The sequence below is a fragment of the Tamandua tetradactyla genome, chromosome 11 (genome assembly GCF_023851605.1).
Source record: "Tamandua tetradactyla isolate mTamTet1 chromosome 11, mTamTet1.pri, whole genome shotgun sequence".
Taxonomy (NCBI): Eukaryota; Metazoa; Chordata; class Mammalia; order Pilosa; family Myrmecophagidae; genus Tamandua; species Tamandua tetradactyla.
The window spans coordinates 84,100,874-84,125,323 of NC_135337.1; the positions used below are offsets into that span (position 1 = coordinate 84,100,874).

The window sequence follows — 24,450 nt, forward strand, 5'->3', positions numbered from 1 at the left end:
AGGGGTAAGGTCTGGGTCTCAGCCATCTCTGTGTATGCAGCACCCGACATCCAAGCTGTGGGCCTGGGGTCGAGGAAGTAGCAGAGCTGAGTGGGAAACCCCACCTTCAAGGCCTCCTGATCCAGTACAGGGCAGTCACCGAGTCTGGAGGCATCACAGGGCCATGAAGTCTCATAGAGAGATTAGGGGTCACTAACAGGGCTCTACCAGGTCTCTGGGATAAAGCTCAGAGTAACTGGTCTGGACCAGGAGCCAAGATTCAGTTCTCAAATATTTATTCACGCTCCTACCTCCGGCCGCCAAGGCAACTCGTGAAATCCCAGTTCTTGAGGCTTTCCAGTCTGGGGAGAAACCCAGAAAAAAACAAACCACTCCACCCTACATTTCCCGGCCCACGACTAGGGAGGGAAGTGGTGGAGTTTGAGAGCGCCCAGTCCTTGGAACCCGGAGGAGACACCCGGAGAGGGAATCTGGAGGTCGCAGGGGGCTTGGTCCTGGTGGGGGCGGCAAGGTGCGGAGGAGGAGGGCGGTGGGCGGGGCCAGGGCGGTGGGCGGCTCCCCGCGATACCACCAGACGGCTGCAGGCGGAGCTCGCGGGCACTGGGCAGGGTCAGCAGCTGCGCCGCTTCTCGCAGATCCAGCTGTCCTTCTCGCTTTCGCACGGTGCGTCGTTCCACAGCCCTGTACGCAGCATCATGACGCAGTCTTCTCGTCCCAGGGAGTCATTGGGCTCCCCCTGGTTCCAGTGGCTGCAGCGATTAGGGACAGTGTGGCTGGGAGTCTAACCCTGAGGAGGGGTCTGGGGGCCAGCTTTCCTTCCCAGGGAATTGCCTGCTTATTTCTTGGGTCTAACCTAGGCGCTCTTGAGGGTCGCACTTGAGCGTGCAATAACCGTCAACCGGTTCGTGAGGTCTTAGCCTGCGAACCCCTAGGATCTAGGATGTAAAACGAATCCCTGAAATCTGGCCAAAGCACGCCCCCTAGGGTCTAACCTGTGCTCTTTCCTGTCCTTACCTGAAGCTGAGCTCGACGCTGTCCACCCACTGGTAGCGCAGGATCTTACGCCCAAGACGCACGGCCCGGAGGCCCAGCCAGAAACCACGGCCACGCGCGTTCCGACTCAAGAAGGCCTGAAAGCCGGGGGGGGCGGTGCTGAGCCGGCGGAGTCAGTGCCGCCCCGCGCCACCTCCCGGGCCACCTACCCCGGGGCCCACAGCCTCGCCCCCTAGGACCCCCCCGGGCTGCGCACCTGTTCATCCAGGCCCCCAACAATCACCAAGTGCGCGCCGGCGCCCGCGCAATTCAGCTGCGCCTCGTCCCACGTGGCCCGCAGCACCGAGAAGAGGTAGCAGGAGCCCTCAAAGGGAAGCCACGACTTGGGACACGGCTGGCAGGAACCTGCGGGGGTCGGGTGGTCAAAGACCGCGGGGCCACTGGACGATGAGCACGGGATGCTGCGCGCCGGACTCCAGGCCCCCGGACGGAGCCAGACATACTGGACTGAGGTCAAAGGGCGGGTCCGGCGGGTCTGGGAACCCCGAGAACCTCCAGCAGGGTGCACTGTAACCACTGTCCCCCAACTGCTCCCTACTCCCACTCCCCGGCTTTGCTCACTGTTCCCAAGCCTGGCGGCCTCCAGTGCCCGGAACAGCTCGCTGCGGATATTCTCGCGGTCCTCGCCTGCCTTGGCCACGTCCTGGGTCACTGCGGAGTCAAGATCGAGATTATATGACAGGGGAAATCAGGAGCAGGGTCCTGAATGGGGGGAAAGGCCAGGATCCATGTCAGTGTCAAGATCGGTCGTGAATGACATCGTGGCTAAGGACTGTTCTAGCCCGGTAAGGTCCAGTTGCAACTGGGGTTAGGAGCCGTGGTCAAGGTCAGGGTCCAGCTGTCACTGTCAGGATGGAGGGCACGCACGATCGGGCCCAAAGGTCAGGATCACAGGGTAGGGTCGGAGTCGCAGCGAGTTTGGGATGTCACGGCCGCGGTCAGAGCTCAGAGGTCCGAGCCACGACCTGCGTCCCCTCACCTCGCTCGCCCAGTGCATTCAAAGCGCTCTCCTGCTCCAACAGCTTCTTCTGTGCTTCTCCCAGCTCCGCGCGCGTGGTCTGCAGCTGCGCGCGCGTTTCCGAGCCTGGGAAGGCGGCGGGGAGCGCGGGGTGGGGGGTGGGGCGAACAGCTGGGGGTGGAGCTGCTAACGCCCCCTCCCCCAACCACACCCCTCTTCCCTCCCTCCAATCCCGGCCACAAGTCCCACCCGGCTCCGACCCAAGGCCTCGGCGGCACCCCGGCCCCTCACAGCACTTCTGGCAGCCTCCGACTTCTTTCTGCAAGGACCCCAGCATCGCGCTCTGACTCGATGCTGCAAAGACACCCCCGCCCCCCCCCACACACATATACCCCATAAGCTGGGGTCACCCGCAGGTACTTCCGGGAGACCCTTCCCCACCCCAGGGGGCCAGCTCCGGAGACCGCGGAGGACGCTGCCCTACCCACCCACCGCCTTGTCTCGGGAGTCCCGGGCACTCCCGCTCTGCACAGCCCCGGAGCCCCAGGCGCCCCTTTTCCGCACGCACCATTTTCCCTCAGCAAGTCTTGGCCGCCCAGCAGCGCGTCCTGCTCAGTGGAGGCTGCGGAGAGAGGCTCATGCGGGCGCGGCCCGGGCACTCGGGCACCCTCTCCACGCCCAGAAGTGCGGCGTCCCGGGTGGTGGGATGCGCAGACGGAGCAGGCGCGCCTGCAGTGTACACGAGATGCATACACGCCCAGAGGAGAAGCCTACCCCGGGAACATGCGCGCCCATGCAATTACACGTGCGAGCGTATAGCGCACAGATGTACACAAACTCTGCTCACACGTGCTCACACGCGGGCTCAGGAAAGGGTCCTGGACCCAGCTGGGGGGTCATGTGTCCCCAAGGTCTGTGTCCCCCGGGGACACCAAACGCAGCCTGTCCCCAAAACGGTGTCACTCACCCTTGGAAAGTAGGATGCTCAGAACAAGCGCCCACAGGCCAATGGCGACCACCAGGGCTAGGGCTACGAAGAGGGGCTTCCAACCCCAGCGCTCCCAAGGTCCTGGGAGAACACAAATGGACTCCTGGGCCCTGTACATCCGGGTCTTCCTGGATCCCTGGTCAACACCCCCTCCCACCCTTCACCCCCTCCCTCCTTTCCTCCCCTTCCTCCCTGCCATCCCTCCCTCCCCCCCACCTCGGAGCAAAGCCCTGAATGCTTGGGTCCTTGCCAGGATACAGCGAGGTTGTGTTACTTGCCCAGGGTCACACAGCCCCCAAGTGGCAGAGTTGGAATTCGAACCCATTCTCAACTGGATCTAGGGCTTGTGGTCTCTCTTCTGCAACCCCTACCCAGACCCTTTTTTCTCTCCTTCCCCTATCAAACCCCAGGCCAGAGGGCCAGGGAGGGGCCCAAGGGGGCTAAGGGAGCCCCATTCCTTTTACCTTTGGAGCCCTCCTCTGGCCCACTGCTCCACTTGCTGTACCCGGAGGCATCCATGGTTGTGTGGGAGCCTGGCTGGGGCTATGGATATAAATGTAGCCTCCCTTCCCCACCCCCACCCCCCGAAACTTCCTTCCTTCCCTTTATCTCTGTCTCAATTCCTGACACCAGAGGTTCAGTGACCCATCATGGGGCTGGGCCCTTTCTGGGCTGGATGGGCAGTGGAAGGAGTTTCTGTGGCATTTGTTATCTGCTGGGATTGTGTTAGAGGCTTGGCATGCATAACTTCGTTTTATTATTAAAATGTTCCTGCCAGGAAGCCCTGTAATTGTCCCCATTTTCAGGGAGAAAATCGAGGCTTCTAGAAGCTTCACACGTGCCTGAGTCCTCCCTCCCCTTAATTTTTTTAAAACTTTTTTTATTGTGTAGTATAGCATATATACAAAGCAAAGAAAGAAAAAGTAATAGTTTTCAAAGCACTCTTCAACAAGTAGTTACAGGACAGATCCCAGAGTCTGTCATGGGCTACCATACCATCCTCTCAGATTTTTCCTTCTAGCTGCTCCAGAATATAGGAGGCTAGAGGGCTTAAATATTTTTTATCGTCACAATCGACTTTTTTTCTTTCTTTTTTTTTTTTGTGAAAAATAACATCTATACAAAAAAGCTATAAATTTCAAAGCACAGCACCACAATTAGTTGTAGAACATATTTCAGAGTTTGACATGGGTTACAATTCCACAATTTTAGGTTTTTACTTCTAGCTGATCTAAAATACTGGAGACTAGGGCGGGCCATGGTGGCTCAGCAGGCAGAGTTCTCGCCTGCCATGCCAGAGACCCAGGTTTGATTCCCGGTGCCTGCACATGCAAAAGAAAAAAAAATACTGGAGACTAAAAGAGACATCAGTTTAATGACTCAGCAGCCATATTCATTTGTTAAATCCTATCTTTGTATAACTCCACCATCACCTTTGATCTTTCTATCCCACTCTTTTTTTAAAAAAAATATTTATTTATTAATTTTAAAAAATTTAACAACAAACGAACAAAAATATTAACATATGATCATTCCGTTCTACACATATAATCAGTAATTCACAATATCGTCACATATCATCACAACATCGTCGCATATTCATTTCTTAGAACATTTGCATCAATTCAGAAAAAGAAATACAAAGACAACAGAAAAAGAAATAAAACGAAAACAGAGAAAAAAAAAGATTATACATACCATACCCCTTACCCCCCCTCCCTTTCATTGATCACTAGCATTTCAAATTAAATTTATTTTAACATTTGTTCCCCCTATTATTTATTTTCATTCTGTATGTTTTACTCATCTGTTGACAAGGTAGATAAAAGGAACATCAGACACAAGGTTTTCACAATCACACAGTCACATTGTGAAAGCTATATCATTATTCAATCATCATCAGGAAACATGGCTATTGGAACACAGCTCTACATTTTCAGGCAGTTCCCTCCAGCCTCTCCATTACATCTTGACTAACAAGGTGATATCTACTTAATGTATAAAAATAACCTCCAGGATAACCTCTCCACTCTGTTTGGAATCTCTCAGCCATTGATACTTTGTCTCATTTCCCTCTTCCCCCTTTTGGTCCGGAAGGTTTTCTCAATCCCTTGATGCTGAGTCTCAGCTCATTCCAGGATCTCTGTCCCACGTTGCCAGGAAGGTCCACACCCCTGGGAGACATGTCCCACGTAGACAGGGGGAGGGTGGTGAGTTTGCTTGTCATGTTGGCTGGAGAGAGAGGCCACATCTGAGCAACAAAGAGGCTCTCTTGGGGGTGACTCTTAGGCCTAAATTTTAATTAGACTTGACCTATCCTTTGTGGGGTTAAGTTTCATATGAACAAACCGCAGGATTGGGGGCTCAGCCTATTGCTTTGGTTGTTCGCGCTGCCTGTGAGAATATCAAGAATTCAACTTGGAGAAGTTGAATTTCTCCCCGTTCTCACCATTCCCCCAAGGGGACTTTGCAAATACTTTTCCTCTCACTGATCTAATCACTCTGGGATTCATCAGGGCATCCCTCTGTCTATCCCACTCTTTAGGGGTGTTTGGGCGATGACCATCCTAACTTTTTCATATTGGAAGGGTCTGTCACTAATATCTCTCCCCTTAATGTTGCCATTCATTTTTTTTAAGTCCTGGGGCTGACCATGACCCCAACAAATGTCAAGCAAGAGGCACTGAATTAAGGTCAGGATCAGACCCAGTCTCTGGCAGGCATGGGGGTGTTGAGAGGGAAGCCTGGGGGCAGGGGGCTGTGCCCGTGGGATTTTCTCAGGAATGGGCAGGGGCCAGGACTTGGCTGGGCTCAGCCTGTCCCTCTCAGGAGGAAGCCCATGCCCAGGACAGGGACAGAGGTCCAAAGTGAAGTCAGAGGCAATGGGGAGAAAGGAAGGGAAGCTGGGTGGGACAGGCAATGTGCCCTAAATTCAAACCTACGTGGAGAGTACCTGCACCTCCATGGACACTACTTGTGGGATCAAGGGATCCAAGAAAACCCTAATGCAAGGGGGCCCAGGAGTCTATCTGTGGGGACGCTGGAAGAGCTGGGAGTGGGGGAGGTCCTTGGTGGCATTGGCTCGCTCTTAAATGTAATCCATTCCATGAGCCTGGCCCAGGCACCATGGGATCAACAATGCCATCCTGACCAAAAGGGGGAAAGAAGGGTAACAAAGAAGTTCTCAGCGGCTGAGAGAGTTCATATAGAGTCAAGAGGCTACTCTGGAGGTCACCCTTAGGCAAGTTCCAGTTACACATTGCTACTACCGTAACTTGTGACACCCCAACAAAAACCACTCCAGCCAGAAATGGCTCATAGGGACACAACTGGGACATGAGAAAAAACTGGAATGTAGCAGTTAAGCTTTATGGTATCAATGCTAAATTTCCTGAACTTGTAACTGCACTTAAGGTGATTTACATAAGTGAAATCCTTGTTTGTAGGAAATGTACATGGAAGTATTATGTGTTCAAGGAAAATGATGAGTGCCACCTTCTCTCAAATGTTCAGAAAATACAGAAATATACAAAGGTGGTAAAATAAATTTGGTGGATCTGAGTATCTGGGAATGAAAAAACAAAACAAAACAAAAACAAAACAAAAAACCACTCCAGCCAATCCTAAAGGGCATCTAGGGCGATATATAAGGTCTACAAAGGTTCTATGCACTCGGGTAACTCTCCAAAACCAACAACCTCCAGATGGGTTCCTAGACCAGATAAATCCTGAAATGCAGAGGGCCCAACCTCTCCAAAACATGAACTAGTTTCATCCCCCTACCCCTTATTATCGACAGCCGCTTGAAACATGAAAAAGTTAGAATGGGCATAGCCCAAGCACCCCTAAAGAGTGGGAGAAAGATCAGAGGTGATGGTGGAGTTATACAGAGAAGGGAGGATTTAACAAATGAGTATGATTGCTGAGTCATTATATTGATATTTATTTTAGGCTCTAGGATCTTAGAACAGCTGGAAGTAAAAACTTAAAATTGTGGAATTGTAACCCATACCAAACTCTGAAATCCGTTCTACAACTAATTGTTGCAGTGTGCTTTAAAATGTATTCCTTATTTATTTATTAAAAAAAATTTAACAACAAACGAACTAAAACATTAATGTGTGATCATTTCGTTCTACATATATAATCAGTAATTCACAGTACCATCACTTAGTTACATATTCATCATTTCTTAGAACTGAAATGTATTGCTTTTTTGTAAATATGTTATTTTCCACAAAAAAGAAAAAAATAGAGACAATAAAATAATCTTTAACTTAAGAAAAATTTTAAGTAAAAAGGTAAAACAAAAATTTAATCCATTCCTATGGGTGTGAACCCATTGTAAGTAGGAATTTTTGCTGAGGTGAAACTTCAGTCAAGAAGGTGTGGCCCACTTTAATTAGGATGAGTCTTCATCCTATTGTTAGAGTCCTTTATAAGTGGACTGAAATTCAAACTGACAGAAAGAGAAAGCCACAGACGGAGCAACCAAAAGCTGAACATTGACAGAACCCAGAAGAGACCAGAAGACACCACCATTTGATAGGCTAAGGTCCAAGGATCACCGGCAGCCAGCGCCAGAACGCCCCAGGCTTAGGGAAGAAGGCATCACCTTGATGACACCTTGATTTGGACTTTCTTTTAGTCTCAAGACCATAGGCAAATACACTCTCATCGTTTACGTCGAAACATTGCTTTTGTATTTGCTTGAGCAGCCTAGGAGACTAAAGCAAAGGCTGAGTGATTACTTCTCCAGCCCATTGGTTGTCTAGATTGTGCGGTTTAATTTCCACACATGTTTTGATTTTCTAGTTTTCATTTTGGTATTGAGTTCTAGCTTCATTCCATTGTAAGTGAAGAAGATGCATTGCTTGGCTTCAATCTTCTGAAATGTATTATGACTTGTTGTGTGACCTAACGTATGGTCAATCCTGGAGATGACCCAGGTGCAGTTGAGTAGAATGTGTATATTTTGCTGTTGTTTGGAAGGAGTGTTCTATGCATGTCAGCTCAGTCCAGGGTTTGTAGCATGGCTCACTACCTCTATTTCTTTATTGATATTCTGTGTAGATGTTATATTCATTATTGAAAGTGTTGCATTGAAGCCTCCTATTATTAATGTAGAGCCTTTTATTTTGTCCCTCCAATCTGTGAATGTTTGATTTATATATTTTAGATATTATTATTAGGTGCATATATGTTTATTGTCCATTCTGCTAATCTCTGTCTTTTGATTGGAGACCATAATTCATTTACTTTTTTTTTTGCATGGGCAGGCACGGGGAATCGAACCCAGGTCTCTGGCATGGCAGGCAAGAACTCTGCCTGCTGAGCCATCGTGGCCTGCCCAACCCATTCATATTTAAAGTTAAATTACTGATAAGGCAGGATTTACTTTTTTTTCTTTTTAAAATTTATTTATTAATTAAAAAATTTAACAAATCAAATAAAACATTAACATATCAATAATTCACAATATCATCACTTAGTTGCATATTCATCATTTCTTAAAACATTTGCATCTTTTTTTTTTTAGTAAAGTAACTTTTTTTTTTATATTACGTATGATATAAAAAGGTGATCACTTTCAAAGTAAAATTAAGAATGGTCAGAATAAACCCCACAAAGGATAGGTCAAGTCTACTTAAAACTTAGACCTAAGAGTCACCCCCAAGAGAGCCTCTTTTGTTGCTCAGATGTGGCCTCTCTCTCCAGCCAACACAACGAGCAGTCTCACCACCCTCCCCCTCTCTGCGTGGGACATGACTCCCAGGGATGTGGACCTTCCTGGCAACATGGGACAGAGATCCTGGAATGAGCTGAGACTCAGCATCAAGGGACTGAGAAAAACCCTAGAATGAGCTGAGAATTAACATCAAGGGATTGAGAGAACCTTCTCGACCAAAGGGGGAAGAGTGAAATGAGACTAAGTGTCAATGGCTGAGAGATTCCAAACAGAGTTGAGAGGTTATCCTGGAGGTTATTCTTATGCATTAAGTAGATATCACCTTGTTGTTCAAGATGTAGTGGAGAGGCTGGAGGGAACTGCCTGAGAATGTGGAGCTGTGTTCCAATAGCTATGTTTCTTGATGATGATTGAACAATGATATAGCTTTCACAATGAGACTCTGTGAATGTGGAAACCTTGTGTCTGTTGCTCCTTTTAGCTACTATATCAACAGAAGAGTAGGACATATGGAATAAAAATAAATAATAGGGGGAACAAATGTTAAAATAAATTTAGTTTGAAATGCTAGTGGTAAATGAAAGCGAGGGATAAGGGGTATGGTATGTATAATCTTTTTTTTCTCTGTTATCGTTTTATTTCTTCTGTTGTCTTTTTATTTCTTTTTCTAAATCGATGCAAATGTTCTAAGAAATGATGAATATGCAACTATGTGATGATATTAAGAATTACTGATTGTATACGTAGAATGGAATATCTTAATGTTTTATTTGTTAATTTTTTTTAATTAATAAAAAAAGTTAAAAAAAAAAGAAAGAATGGTCAGAATAATTTTACAAAGACCTTTCTAGAAATACCATAGTTCTATTACTTTTGTAGCATATGTCTTAAAGAAAAATCTAAGAGTATTCGAGTAAAGAAATATTAACCTAATGTTTAGAAGCTAAGAATATATGTATTCTTGGGGGGGGGGGTGTTAGGATAAAAGCAGAATTTACACGAGAGTTAGAAACAAAAACTTCGCCCTTAAATGCTTCATGCTCTCCCCAAACTCAATTATGGAAACACAAATGGCCTCAAACTCAGTTTCACTTTAAAATGCAGTCAACAGTTCATATACTCAAGTTTATTAAGTTGCTTATACAAACTTAAAGTCATCAGCATGACTTCAGGATATGCACTTTTTATGTCAAGTGCTTTAACTTAAGCATTTGAGGACTTCCTGTATTTACACTCTTTCAGTTCTTTTCCATTCATTACAAGAGTCCCATAGTCATTCACAGCTTCCACTGTCCTGTCCTGGGGAGAATTAACCAATGGCTTATCAGACAAAGGCTCAGGGTCACCAACTGAGCCCTCCTGAACTAAAGCACCAGCTTAGACATAACTAACCAGCTGGATCTGTTTTCTGAAGACACAATTTCTCTGGAAGGATCCTCTTCTGGGTACTCTGAGGCATCTCTGTTGCCTTCCTCTGCTCCTTCTTGCAGATAATCTCCAGTGCCCTTTGCTTTATTGCTCTTGTCAAGTCTTTCCTCCATATCCTCCACGTGATTTAAAACCACATGAATAAGAGACCTCCTAGAAGCCAGAAGTCTTCTAAAATTTGTAGACTTATTTCCACTGTCAGGTATTTTAGGTGAAAAGAACCCTTCCAGGTGGACGGACATCATTTTGGGGAGTTAAAGCATCAAATTGCTTCACAGATGAGAACTGGGAAAGGGAGATGCATTGAATGAAGTTGTGCTGGAAATACCTGTAAAAGAATCACCTTCATCTTCATCATCTGAAACAATTCTTCTAGTTTGACTTCCCATTTTCACATGAACTACTTCTTCTTCTGGTTCGTCATCTTTCTTAGAAAACTCAAAACATGAAACATGCTTTGATAGGCACAAACTCTTCTCTAGAATTAGCTGCAGAACCACATAAGCTGTGTTCTTTCCCCACATGCTCCAAAGGCTGACTGGAAAGGTTTTTTTCCATTATCTGCAGAACCTTCCAAGAAAAGATTGAAATACTGTGGTGAAAATGCTAAAGGTTCGTCCTGCAACCTGACCTCATTTGCTTGAGCACCCTGCAACCTACCATGGAATGCTGACAAGTCATCAGTCATTTCAATAACGGGTGTACTAGACTCTGTATTTTGAGTTTGACTTGTTATAGGATTAAAGGGCCAGAGGTTACAGTGCTGCAAACTCTCATTATCCTTTGGTTGTGCTCGATTTGGCTCAAGATCAACTCTGATTGATTTGAGAAATAAATAACTGGGTCTCTCCTGAGGGTCCTCCTGCAGTATCTCCCGCTTTAGGCCCATCTTTTTTTTTTTTTAATATTTTTATTGTAAACAAAGAACAAACATACGCACATCCTTGACATACAAACATTCTTGACATGGTGTACAATCAATGGCTCACAATATCATCACATAGTTGCGTATTCATCACCATGATCATTTTCTGGAACATTTCCATCTCTCTAGCAAAAGAAAGAAAAAAGAAAAAACTCACACATGCCATACCTCTTACTACCCCTCTCATTGACACTAATATTTCTATCTACTCAATTTATTTTAAACTTTGTTCCCATTATCTATTTCTTATCCATATTTTTTATTCATCTGTCCATACCCTAGATAAAAGGAACATTAGACACAAAGTTTTCACAATCACACAGTCACATGGTGAAAGCTATATCATTATACAATCATCTTCAAGAATCAAGTCTACTGGAACACAGCTCTACAGTTTTAGTTATTTCCCTCCAGCCACTCCAGTACACCATAAATTAAAAAGGTGATATCTATATAATGCATAAGAATAACCTCCAGGATAACCTCTCGACTCTGTTTGAAATCTCTCAGCCATTTTATTGTGTCTTATTTCTCTCTTCCTTCTTTTGGTTGAGAAGGGTTTCTCAATCCCTTGATGCTGAGTCCCCGCTCATCCCAGGATTTCTGTCCCACTTTGCCATTTAAGCCCATCTTTCAATGCTTCTTTTCGTCAAGCCTCATTTTCAGTTGTAAAGCTTTTTTTGCCACTTCCAGTAGAGTCAGACCCAATTTCTTCGACACTTCCACACCCTCTGGGTAAAGTAACTACGAACTGAGCATCAAATTTACTGTCATGTGTGTGCCCATCATTTTGCAGGACAGTAGAGTTCATCTGTATATTGGAGAGATCTTGTTTCTCTCTCAATTCAACCAGATCATCAATAGTTACTCTTACCATTTGGGAACTGCTGTCTTCTTCCTGGGTATTTGAATAGGAATAGGCAGTGAAGGCCAAGGCTGTGGTTTACTCAATTGGGGGCATTTCTTCTTTGAGAAGGAAATACAGGTTCTCTTAGCCAGTCCTCTTCATTTCCAGTTCTTTGTCTATCAGGGGCTCTGCATTTTGAGACTCGAAGTCAACAAGGAATTGAGCTTTCTAAACCCTTTGTTGAATGTAATGAGATTTTTCTATCGCATCAAGCTCTTCATGAACAGATAGATCATGTCTCATGGTCTGAGATTCCGGCTATCCCCAGAGAGTGAAATAAGCAGTATGTTTATTGGTTTCTTATTGGATCCCCTCTGAACAGCATGCAAAGACTGAAGCTGCAGAGTTCTAAAAATCCTCAGTGATAAAAAGCTCTCTTAGCTCTTGATGACTAAAATATCTGAAAGGGTTCTTCTTCTCACCAGTGGTTTGTCTTGCTGAGTTTTTGAAAACTTCTCTTCTGTATATTTTTTTCCTCTACAATCTCACAAGTGATCAGCCTATATATGACAACATTTTCTTTTTGTCCTATTCGGTAAACCTTAGCCTCAGCTTGAGCATCAGTTGCAGGATTCCAGCTAGGGTCAAAAATGATCACTCTTGTTGCTGCAGTTAATGTTAAGCCCACACCACCTAGTTGCACGGTAAGCAGAAAAACAGAGTAATTTTTATTTCTCTGGAACAAGGTAATTATTTTTTCTCTTTCCAAAAGATGAATAATTGTTCCATCTATTCACAGGGTCTGAAAGTGCCTAATCTTTACGAGATGTCCGATGATGTTTAGGACTTGTCTGGATTGGGAACACACCAGAGCTTGATATCCTTCATCTCTTAGTCTCTTCAGAAGATCCATTAGGAATATCATTTGTCCAAATTCTTCCATCAGTGTATCATCAGTTGCTGGATCAATGTATATTCCACATCAGAGAAGTCCTCTCCCTCATCTTCATCTTGAGCAGAGAATCTGCGCCCTCTAGATTCAGTAAATGACAAGCAGGTTCAGACAACAGCCTAAGATGATCACACACCTTCTTTAAGACACTTAGCTCAGCCAAGGACGAGTGTGTCTCCATTAACAACTCCTTGCTATGATCTAGAGACATAAATTTCCTGTATATTTCTTCTCGGAAAGGTACAAGATGTGTTCAAATAATGAAATCATTTTGTTTTGTTCTGTTTTTAATTTTATTTATTCTTTTTACTTTTTTAACATATGATCATTCCATTCTACATATGTAATCAGTAATTCACAATATCATCACATAGTTGCATATGCATCATCATGATCATTTCTTAGAACATTTGCATCAATTCAGAAAAAGAAATAAAAAGACAACAGAAAAAGAAATAAACAGAAAATAAATAAATAAATAAATAAATTATACATACCGTACCCCTTACCCCTCCTTTTCATTGATCACCAGCATTTCAATCTAAATTTATTTTAACGTTTGTTTCCCCTATTATTTATTTTTATTCCATATGTTCTACTCGTCTGTTGACAAGGTAGATAAAAGGAGCATCAGACTCAAGGTTTTTACAATCACACAGTCACACTGTGGAAGCTATATCATTATACAATCATCCTCAAGAAACATGGCTACTGGAACACAGCTCTACATTTTCAGGCAGTTCCCTCCAGCCTCTCCATTACATCCTGGATAACAAGGTGGTAACTACTTAATGCGTAAGAATAACCTCCAGGACAACCTCTTGACTCTGTTTGGAATCTCTCAGCCATTGACACTTCGTCTCGTTTCACTCTTTCCCCTTTTGGTCCAGAAGGCTTTCTCAATCCCTTAATGCTGAGTCTCAGCTCATTAACGAGATCATTGTTCCTGGAAAGGGAAGGCATTTCACAAATAGCATCAGCATCTGGATTCTCGTCACTAAGTCTGATCACTGGGTTGCATGCCTTTTTCTTCTGTTCTTCTTTTGTCCTCCTGAGAAAATAGGGCTTAATGATTGCCATTAAGTTTTCAGATATTTTAAATCCCAAGGCTTTTTTTCCCTGGGGTAGCATCCTTTTCTCTTGCTCTAGTAATAAGATTTTCATCTTCCATTTTAAAAGTTTTTAATGTTCCTAGCAGGGATACCCAGACAAGCAAAATTAAATAGGGACCACAATTCTTATAAATTATTCTGGATTGGATTTCCTGTGAGGAGGATGCGATTATTTGCAGGAATAGCACGAGCACATATTGCTGACTTAGCCGATGAGGTTTTATTTTATGTGCTTCATCAAGAATAACATATTCCCACAAAACTCCTGGCCATTCATAAGCTTGAAAGCTGCTGTCAATTACTGATTAACATGTGGCATGTAGTAATAAAGATACCATTCCTTTGTTGAATCCGGTTGAGGTTTCTGGTGCTTTCATCTTTGCTAGGACCATGAAAGGCTTTGACTTTCATTCCTGGAGTCCACTTGACAAATTCTTTTATCCATGTGCTAATAAGACAGGTGGGCTTGATCAACAGCACATGATTTACAAGTGCAGCATCAAACATACCAGAAAGGAAAGCAATGATTTGAACAGTCTTGCCTAAGTCCATATCATCTGCCAAGAGACCACCTCTTCTTCCATCCTGATCTAGGCTATAGTGGAAAGCTACACCTTCCTTCCGGTGCTTGAAGAATCGGTTGTGCAGCTCTTGATAAAGCAGCAAGCCACAGTTGCACACATCTGTGAATTCAGCATCTCCGTACTCAGCCATCTCCTCCAAGGCCTCCTGTATTTTTTGGATTCTGCTCATTACCTTTTCATTGGGAAAAATGTCCTCTGCCAAGTTGAAAAGTTTAAGAGCTTCTTCCAGGTCCCCCATTCTTAGTTGCTTCTTTGGCCTCTTCCACATATCTCAGGTAACTGGCAGACTGTTCTGGACTCAGGGCCTCGACTTCTGCAGACCCTCTAGATGCCTCCAAAGTCCTTGGCCCAGATTCTGGGTATTGCAGCCCAGGTTTGAATTTCACTCACTCTTTGACAGGGCTTACTTTTGCCATACACTTTTTTTGTTTGCTGTACGGCGGGGTCACATTTCATTCTTTTTCCATGTTGAGTATCCAGTTATTGCAGCACCATTTGTTGAGTTTTTTGTTTGTTTTTGTTGGTTTCTTTGTTTGTTTGGGAAGTGCATAGGCCGGGAATCGAACCTGGGTCTCCCGTATGACAGGCAAGAATTCTATCACTTAACTACCCTCGCATCCCCACCATACACTTTCTAATGTCATACTTTCTTGTCCCTTATTTCCTCCAGTATGCCTGGAATTGATACCAATGTAACTTCAATAGCACACAGAATCTCTACTCCTTCATCCCTCCTTACCCCTACCTTTTTCTCTTGTTCTTGTCACAAGTTACATCTTTATATGTAGTTTGCACAGTAACATAGACTTATGACTACTTTCTATTTATTTTACCATGCAAGGAATAAAAAGTGAATTAAAAAACAAGCTGCCATCCCTTAAATCACTACCCAGGGAAACCTCTTCAGAGCCTTCACTCAGCCACAGGCCAGCATGTCTGGGGCAAATACATGGACTCCGAGGGATGTCTCTACACTGCTCCCATCCGGGAACAGGGTAACATTCACAAGCCCAGCAACAAGGCCATGTGTGCTGGTTTGAAAGGATGTATGGACCCTAGAAAGACCCTGTTTTAATCAAAATCCCATTTCATAAAGGTAGAATAACCCTATTCAATACTGTATGTTTGAAACTGTAATCAGATCATCTCCTTGGAGATGTGATTTAATCAAGAGTGATTGTTAAACTGGATTAGGTGATGACATGTCTCCACCCATTTGGGTGGATCTTGATAAGTTTCTGGAGTCCTATAAAAGAGGAAACATTTTGGAGAATGGACATTCAGAGACAGCAGAGCAGAATGACATAGCCATGAGAAGCAGCGTCCACCAGCCAGCGACCTTTGGAGATGAAGAAGGAAAAGGCCTCCCAGGGAGCTTCATGAAACAGGAAGCCAGGAGAAACTAGCAGATGATGCCGTGTTTGCCATGCGCCCTTCCAGGTGAGAGAGGAACCCGGAGCGTGTTCGCCATGTGCCTTTCTAGATGAGAGAGAAACCCTGACTGTGTTCGCCATGTGCCTTCTCACTTGAGAGAGAAACCCTGAACTTCATCAGCCTTCTTGAACCAAGGTATCTTTCCCTGGATGCCTTTGATTGGACATTTCTATAGACTTGTTGTAATTGGGACATTTTCTCAGCCTTAGAACTGTAAACTAGCAACTCATTAAATTTCCCTTTTTAAAGGCCATTCTGTTTCTGGTATATTGCACTCCAGCAGCTAGCAAACTAGAACACCATGGCAGAAGAGATGAATGAAAAGCAAGTATACGACGCGCACACCAAGGAGATTGATCTGGTCAACTGCAGCCCCAAGCATCTCAACGACGACATGGTCAAGATTGATTTTGAAGATGTGATTGCAGAACCAGAAGGAACACACAGTTTTGACAGCATCTCTAAGGCCAGCTTCACCACCTTCACTGTGACGAAATACGCTATCTGCCCTCTTTGGCATCCCAATGGCACTCATCTGGGGCATTTACTTTGCCATTCTCTCTTTCCTGCATATCTGGGACCATGCATGTACCATGCATTAAGAGTTTTCTGATTGAGATTCAGTGCATCAGCCGTGTCTATTTATCTACATCCACACCTCCTGTGACCCGCTCTTTGAAGCCACTGGCAAAATATTCTGCCACTCTTTGAAGCCATTGGCAAAATATTCAGCTGTATCAACATGCAGAAAGAAATATAAATGACATTTCAAGGATGGAAGATGTCTGATCCTTTCCTTGTTCTTCTTTTAACTTTCTTGGTGCCAATTTCAAGTTCCAAGTCGCTAGTACAGCAACAATTTTGAATGTTATTCAACACAAAAAGTCAGTTACCATTGCTCAGTGATAAGTCACTATTATTTTGTCACTTTCTGAGCTATTTCGTCTATTTTTGGTTGTTTAAATTTTTTTAAACCCATTTAAGTTTTTTCCTTGCCTTTTTGTTTGTAGGTGGATTATTGGCTTTTTAGCTGAGATATGAACACATGGTTAAAAGGTAATATCATTGAGAGAAATACGAAGAACTAAGGAGGGGAAAAAAAAAGCAACCTCAACTGCTTCTTCTACAATGCTGGTCATTTTATGGTAAGGGAAGAAATCCCAGGCTTCTACCCTTGAGTACACAGGTATGTGGGCAGATTTTGAGTGAACTGTCCCCCCCACCACCACCTGAAGAGTTAGTAGATCACCACCATTTACTTTAATGATCCAATGGGATTTAATGAATCGTCTGCAGTCACAAGATCCGACTAATGCCTTACCCTTCTTGACATTTTAACCTGTGATATCTTCTGTGCCTGAATATTTGTTATGCAGCTATAGAAACCTAAGTGCCTTCCTGTTTTTCACTTTTTTCCTTTTCCAGTAAGATCTTACTCATCAACTTACCTTAGGTCAGCAGTCTCCCTGATGGCCAAAATTAGAAAACCCATTACCTAGATCTCCAAGCTCACGTCTGACTCTGAGATGGAGAATCCGGTGAAGCTGATGTCTGTGCTTGATCATGCAGCTTCTTTAGCTTCTTTATTTTTATTGCAAATGTAACCCCGTCAAAGTGAAGAATTTGCAGCCCTTCTGTTATGCTGTGACACGTGGTCCCTCCCCGCCACCAGGAGTTTTGACTCTGATCCAAGCATCTCTCTGCTCAGAGAAAACTTGGGAGCGGAGGCAGTAATAAAAGATGGAAGGAATTTTGCTGGAATAAATTCAAATTTTTCTGAGCACAAACTGAGAAATTTTGCCTGTAAACTTGAGTCATACAGAAAGCTGCCTGGTGCATCCAAAAGCTTTTTTCATTTTTTTTTTTTTCCTGCTCATATTGTGATTCTGCCCTTGGGGATTTTTTTTTAAAACTTCAGACGTGCTTTTATTTTTATTTTCAGATACATATTGGAACTCAGCTTGATTTCTTTTCTTTTAATTTCTTCCATTTTTCTTAGCAATTTAATTGTCACCCTGTTACCTATATTATTTTTCGCATTTAAAACAGACACCAGCATGAACATAGTTGTACTTTTAAACTGTGTACCTAATTGAAAAAGTACTATATTGCATATTTTTAAAGTGTAAAGATACTTTTATCTTTATATAAGGAAAATCACTTGGGAAATTACTTTGTGATTCAATCTGTAAATTCTGTATCCTAAGACATGTCTGTTCCACATAGATGCTTAGTCCCTCATGCAAATCAGTTGCTGGTCCAAAAGACTGATCAAGTTTTATATGCTTACTGATATATTTGATGCTTTTTTATCCTGCATGCCCTGTAAAGATTACAAGTCTTCACAATAAAAATGCAACAGTTCAGGAAAAAAAAAAAGCTGCAGGGCAGTGCAACAGTGGCTCAGTGGCAGAGTTCTCACTTGCCATGCCGGAGACCTGGTTTCGATTCCTTCTTATGCAAGAAACATTACAAATATTTTTATATAAACATAAAATATAAAAAATATTTTTTGCATGGGTGCCTTCCCATGCAAAAAAAATTTTTTAAAAAGCATAGTACAGTAATACTGGCTTTTGTATTTATCCATATAATTATCTATACTAGGGGTCTTTATTTCTGCAAGCAGCTTCAAATAACTGCTTAAGGTCCTTTCATTTCAATATGAAGACTCCCGTTATCACTTCTTGTAGGGCAGGTCTCGTGATAACAAACTCCTTCAGCTTTGATTTTTGGGGGATGTCTTGATTTCTTTCTGAGTTCCAAAAGAAAATTTTGCCATATATAAAACTATAAAATTCTTAGAGATGAATGAAAATGAAAACACAACATATCAAAAGTTAAATGATGTAGGGTGGGCTACCTTGGCTCAGCAGGCAGAGTTCTCACCTGCCATGCCAGAAACCCAGGTTTTCCCGGCGCCTGCCCATGCAAAAAAATAAACAAATAAAAACAAAAAGTTAAACGACGTAGTGAAGGTAGGGCTCAGAGAAAAGCTTACAGCTGTCAAAGCCTACATTAAAAAAGAAGAAAGATCACAATTCAATAACCTAACTTTAGATCTTGAGAAACTAGAAAAGAGAAAAGCAAACTAAATCCAATTAGAAGAATTAAAGATTAGCAGAGATCAGGCCATGGTGGCTCAGCAGGCAAGAATGCTTGCCTGCTATGCCAGAGGACCCGGGTTCGATTCCCGGTGCCTGCCCTTGTGAAAAAAAAAAAAAAGTTCGTTCCTTTCCTAGAGGTTATTCTTTTGCATCAAGTAGATATTATCTTGTTAGTCAAGATGTAATGGAGAGGCTGGAGGGAACTGCCTGAAAATGTGGAGCTGTGTTCCAGTAGCCATGTTTCTTGAGGATGATTGAATAATGATATAGCTGTCACAATGTGACTGTGTGATTGTGAAAACCTTGTGTCTGATGCTCCTTTTATCTATCTTGTCAACAAAGGAGTAGAACATATGGAACAAAAATAAATAATAGGGGGAACAAATGCTAAAATAAATTTAGTTTGAAATGCTAGTGATCAATGAAAGCAAGGGGGTAAGGGGTATGGTAAGTATAATCTTTTTTTTTTTCTTTCCTGTGTTCATTTTATTTCTTTTTCTATTGTCTTTTTATTTCTCTGTCTGAATGATGAATATGCAACTAAGTGATGATATTGTGAATTACTGATTATGTATGTTGTTTTATTTTGTTTCTTTATTTTTTAATTACTAAGTAAATTTAAAAAAAAGATTAGCAGAGATCAATGAAATAAAGACTGGAAAAATAATTGGAGAATCATCAAAATCAAGTTGTTTCTTTGAAATGACCAATAAAATTGACTAACAAAGAAAGAAAAGAGAAGCTGTGGGAAACTAAAGTGAGAAGTGAAAGTGGAGACATTATTACTACTGGTCTCAGAGAAATGAGAGGGATTATAAGAGAATACAATAAAGAATTATATGTTAAATTAGATAATCTACATAAAATGGACAAATTCCTATAAACACACAATTACATAAACTGACTCAAGAAGAAAAAGAACAATCTCAAGAGACCAACAACAAGTAAAGGGATTGAATCAGTAATCCAAAACAAAACCTTCCAGCAACAACAAAAATGTCCAGGATCAGATGGCTTCATTGGGGTAGTCCACCAACCAGCTCTAATCTCTTCAGAAAAATTGAAAAGGGGATATTACCTAACTCATTCCACAAGGCGAGATTCCTCTGATAGAAAAGCTAGAAAAAGAAATGAAAACTACAGACCACTGTCCTTTATGCATATAGATGTAAAAATCCTCAACGAAATACTTGCAAAACAAATCTAACAGCATATGTGATGGCTGGACGCTTTTATGTAGCCCCAAAAGAGCCACGTCCTTTTTCCTGATCCAATCTTGTGGGGGCAGCCAGGTTTCTTTTAATTTTGATTCAACATTGTAGGGTGGAAACTTTGATTGGATTGTTTCCATGGAGTTAGGCCACACCCAATTGTGGGCAGGGCCTTTTGACTGGATTGTTTCCATGGAGATATGACACACCTAATTGTGGGTATGGCATTTTGATTAGATGGAGATATGATCCTGCCCATTCCAGGTATCTTTTTTTTTCTTACTTTCTATACATTTATTATTCCCCTGAGGGGGGGTGCACCGTTCCTGGAAGTACTGCAATACCAGGCTGATGCATGGAGTGGATGGAGCAAGCTCCTATCCCATCTCCCAATTCCAAAAATCCATTTAATATATTGTCCTCAGATAGAGGACGTATCAGATATTAAACTGATAAGAACAGATACTACACTTGATCTTAGTCAAAATGCCTAGAAGCGATCCAGGTAAGTCTTAATTAGTTTATTAGGGTCCTTTAAAAGAAGGAGTATTTTGGAGAATGCTCAGAGCTGATAGAGATGCTTAGAGAACAGTTACTTCATAGCTGAGAGAGACACAGACATCTGGGATGCTTGGCATGCTGATACAGACAGCAGATGTCGCCATGTGCCTTCCCATGGATTGCTAAGCAAGCAAGAACCCAGAGTTGTGTCCTAGAGGAGCTAAGTGAAGGCCCACAGATACTTAGAGTGGGAGCCACTGGCATCAGACACTGGAAGCAACCAAACCAGGAACATGGACAAGCAGATGCCAGCCATCTACCTTTCCATGTGACAGACATCAGTCATTCTGAGTCAAGGTATCTTGAACTAGATTCCTTAGTTTGGACATTTTTATGGCCTTAGAACTGTAAACTTGTAACTTAAGACATTCCCTTTTTAAAAGCCATTCCATTTCTGGCATATTGCATTCCAGCAGCATTTAGCAAACCAAAACAGCACATTAAAATGGTTATTATATTAGAGCAGGGGCAAGATGGCAGCTTAGTGAGGTATAGAACTAAGTGCATCCTCAGAGCAGCTAGTAGAGTATACAGAACAACTGCTGGGGCTATATCAGTGACTGGACACAAAGTGTACACCAGTCTGGACCAGGTGGAATGGCTGAAACCCCACCCAGACTGCCAACCTACAAAGTCCCTTCTGTCTCTACCAAACTCATGGCAGGAAGAGTCTGCTGAAATTAAAGGCACCACATCACTTTACCCTCGTGGGAAGGCACAGGCAGTCAAGCGTTATATGCTGAGCAGGATAGAAAGAGCACAGAGTCTAGAGGCTTCTTAGGAAAGTCTGACAAGCGGCTGGGTCTTACCCTCAGGGAAAACTGATGCTGGTGGCTCTTTCCTCCCAAGACGTGGGACTGTCTGGTCTGGGAAAATCAGACTGGGGTCTATAATATCTGAGGAGACCCTCCTAAAAAATGGCTCCATATAGACAGGGCAAGAAACAGAAAAAGGAGAACTGAACAATTCTGACCAGTTAAACAAAATCTATGCTAGAGGTCTAGAATAAGTTAAAATGAATGTCAAAGAACAGATAGAGAATAAAGCTATCCAGGAAAATCTTAGGTAACAGATTGAAAACAACCTCCAGAATAAACTAATTAAGGAAATCAAATGCCTAGATGCCAGGAAAAATACAAGTCATACTGAGAAAGTAGAAGATATGGCCTAAAGTAACAAACTAACAATTCAAATGAGATACAGGATTTGAAACAGCTACTTCAGGATGTTCGAGCACACATGGAAAATCTCATCAAAAATCAAATCAATGAAAAAAAAATCAAATTAACGAGTTGAGGGAGGATATAAAGAAGGCATTGAGCGAACAAAAAGAACTCAAAAGTTTGAAAAAACAAATCAGAGAACTTATGGAAATGAAAGGCACAGTGGAAGAGATGAAAAAAATGGAAACTTACAACAATAGATTTGAAGAAGCAAAAGAAAGGAGTAGTGAACTAGAGGACTGGACATCTGGAATCTGACACACAAAACAAAATATAGGGAAAAGAATAAGAAAATGAGAGCAGGGTCTCAGGGATTTGAATGACAACATGAAGCACAAGAATATAAGAGTCATGGGTGTCCCAGAAGGAGAAGAGAAGGAGGAGAAAGACTAATGGAGGAAATTATCACTGAAAATTTCCTATCCATTATGAAAGACATAAAATTACAGATCCAAGAAGCGCAGCATAACTCAAACAGAATAGATCCAAATAGACATACTCTAAGACACTTACTGTTCAAAATGTCAGAAGTCAAAGAGAAAGGGAGAATTTTGAAAGTGCCAAGAGAAAAGCAATCCATCACATACAAGGGAAGCCCAATAAGACTATGCGTGGATGTCTCAGCAGAAACCATGGACGCGAGAAGGCAGGATTATGATATATTTAAAACTCTAAGAGAAAAATTGCCAACCAAGAATTTTATATCCAGCAAAATTGTCCTTCAAAAAATGAGGGGGAGAGGGTGGTACAACCATGGCTAAGTGGCAGAATTCTCGCTTGCTTTATCAATTCAATTCCTGGAAACTTCCTATGCCAAAAAAAAAAGGGGGAGGGAGATTAAAATATTTTCAGACAATCACAGAGAATTTGGGACTAAGAGACTGGCTCTGCAAGAAACAATAAAGGGAGTACTACAGGTAGATAGGAAAAGGCAGGCGAGAGAGGTCTGGAGAAGAGTTAGAAATGAAGACTATCAGTAAAAGCAAAACGTGGAAAAAAATAGATATGACATATAAAATCCAAAAGACAAAATGGTAGAAGAAAGTACTGCTTTTCCAATAATAACATTAAATGCTAGTGGATTAAACTCCCCAATCAAAAGACATGGACTGGTAGAATGGATTAAAAAAACAGGACTCATCTATATGCTGTCTACAGGAGACTCATTATAGACCCAAGGACAAACATACGTTGAAAGTCAAAGGTTGGGAAAAGATATTTCATGCAAACAACAGTCAGAGAAGAGCAGGAGTAGCAATCCAACAAATTAGGGAAATAGTGAGGTGCAGCCCCTTGGAGGGCGTTGTGGTGGTTCCACAGGAGTTTTGGGTGGGGTTGCGATAGGATCCTGAAACTCCATTGCTCTATATCCCTGGAGGAGCTGAGTGAGAGAACATGAATGAACATCTGCACACTGGTGTTCATGGGCAGTGTTCACAATCCAAAATGGATGGAGGTGGCCTAAGGGTACAACGACTGAGGAATGGAAGGAGAACTATGGTAAATACATATACTACCGAGCAGCCGCCAAGAAGGAATGAAGTTGTCAGGCATGCAACTAGGTGTATGAACCCTAAGGACTGCATGTTGAATAAAATATCAGGACACATTTTATTTACATATAGAAAAAACACAAATATTATCATGCCTCAATCATATGGATTAACTATAATATAAAAACTCGGTGAACTCAAGTCAAGAGCATGGGTTATCAGGTTGGGACCTAATGTAAAGGGTCTTAGATTGTAAGCTGTTACAGCAGTCACATATATTTAAGAGGTGTAACTATTACTTTTAAATTCCGAGATACTGAGCTATTTGTATATAACCTGGTTGTTCCCAGAAACTCTGGGTATTTATGTGATACCTGAGGCTCAGAGTTAGAGCTCTGAAGCTATGGAAAATCAGCTCTACCCCAAATAGGAACTGTTTAAAAGATTGAAAAAAGGATCAGACTTCGACTAGAGATATGAATGAAGCTGATCTGGATAGGACTAAGGTAAATCAGAATACTGGGTAAAGGATGATATTGTCCATATTTTAAAACTTCAACTTCTGTGTGAGACCAAAGGGAGAGATGTTTATTTGGTGCCAAGTTTATATTTTGGGTAGTGCATTTCCTAATTTAACTTGCATGGTCAGTTTAGTTAAACACCGTAAGCACATGGAATCTTGAATAGAGCGTGAGATTTTATTGGTTTGCCCAGGTGAGTGTGATACTCTGATAAATCCCAGAGTAATTTGGGCAATTGTGGAGAGCCGCCTCCCGGGTCAGGCCTAGTGGTCGCGCTGCAGCCTGCTCTAGAGTTCCCCCCGCCCATCGAGTGAGCCAAGATGGCGCCCGCATCCTGTTTCTGCGTATGACGCACGCGCCCACC

At 42.8% G+C, this 24,450-nt stretch overlaps 1 protein-coding gene, 1 non-coding gene and 4 pseudogenes across 2 annotated transcripts; 1 reads left to right on the top strand and 5 right to left on the bottom strand.

Annotated features, from left to right (window-relative positions):
- Window positions 1–258: 258 nt before the first annotated feature.
- On the bottom strand, window positions 259–3,556 carry CLEC4G (C-type lectin domain family 4 member G). Its single transcript, XM_077121497.1, has 9 exons — window positions 3,464–3,556; window positions 2,979–3,080; window positions 2,580–2,633; window positions 2,303–2,365; window positions 2,033–2,137; window positions 1,615–1,704; window positions 1,250–1,398; window positions 1,015–1,130; window positions 259–749 (listed from the first exon to the last, which is right to left on the bottom strand). Exons 1-9 carry the CDS (start codon window positions 3,516–3,518, stop codon window positions 611–613), a joined length of 873 nt encoding a protein of 290 aa, XP_076977612.1. The 5' UTR covers window positions 3,519–3,556; the 3' UTR covers window positions 259–610.
- A 6,330-nt stretch (window positions 3,557–9,886) lies between these two features.
- LOC143649184 (DNA excision repair protein ERCC-6-like pseudogene) lies at window positions 9,887–11,304 on the bottom strand (annotated as a pseudogene).
- Window positions 11,305–11,578: 274 nt separating this feature from the next.
- On the bottom strand, window positions 11,579–13,021 carry LOC143649185 (DNA excision repair protein ERCC-6-like pseudogene; annotated as a pseudogene).
- A 551-nt stretch (window positions 13,022–13,572) lies between these two features.
- Window positions 13,573–15,520, bottom strand: LOC143649186 (DNA excision repair protein ERCC-6-like pseudogene; annotated as a pseudogene).
- Window positions 15,521–16,271: 751 nt separating this feature from the next.
- LOC143649187 (caveolin-1 pseudogene) lies at window positions 16,272–16,734 on the top strand (annotated as a pseudogene).
- A 3,864-nt stretch (window positions 16,735–20,598) lies between these two features.
- On the bottom strand, window positions 20,599–20,789 carry LOC143651127 (U2 spliceosomal RNA). Its single transcript, XR_013159864.1, has one exon. It is a non-coding gene; the product is annotated as a U2 spliceosomal RNA (small nuclear RNA).
- Between the last annotated feature and the right edge of the window lie 3,661 nt (window positions 20,790–24,450).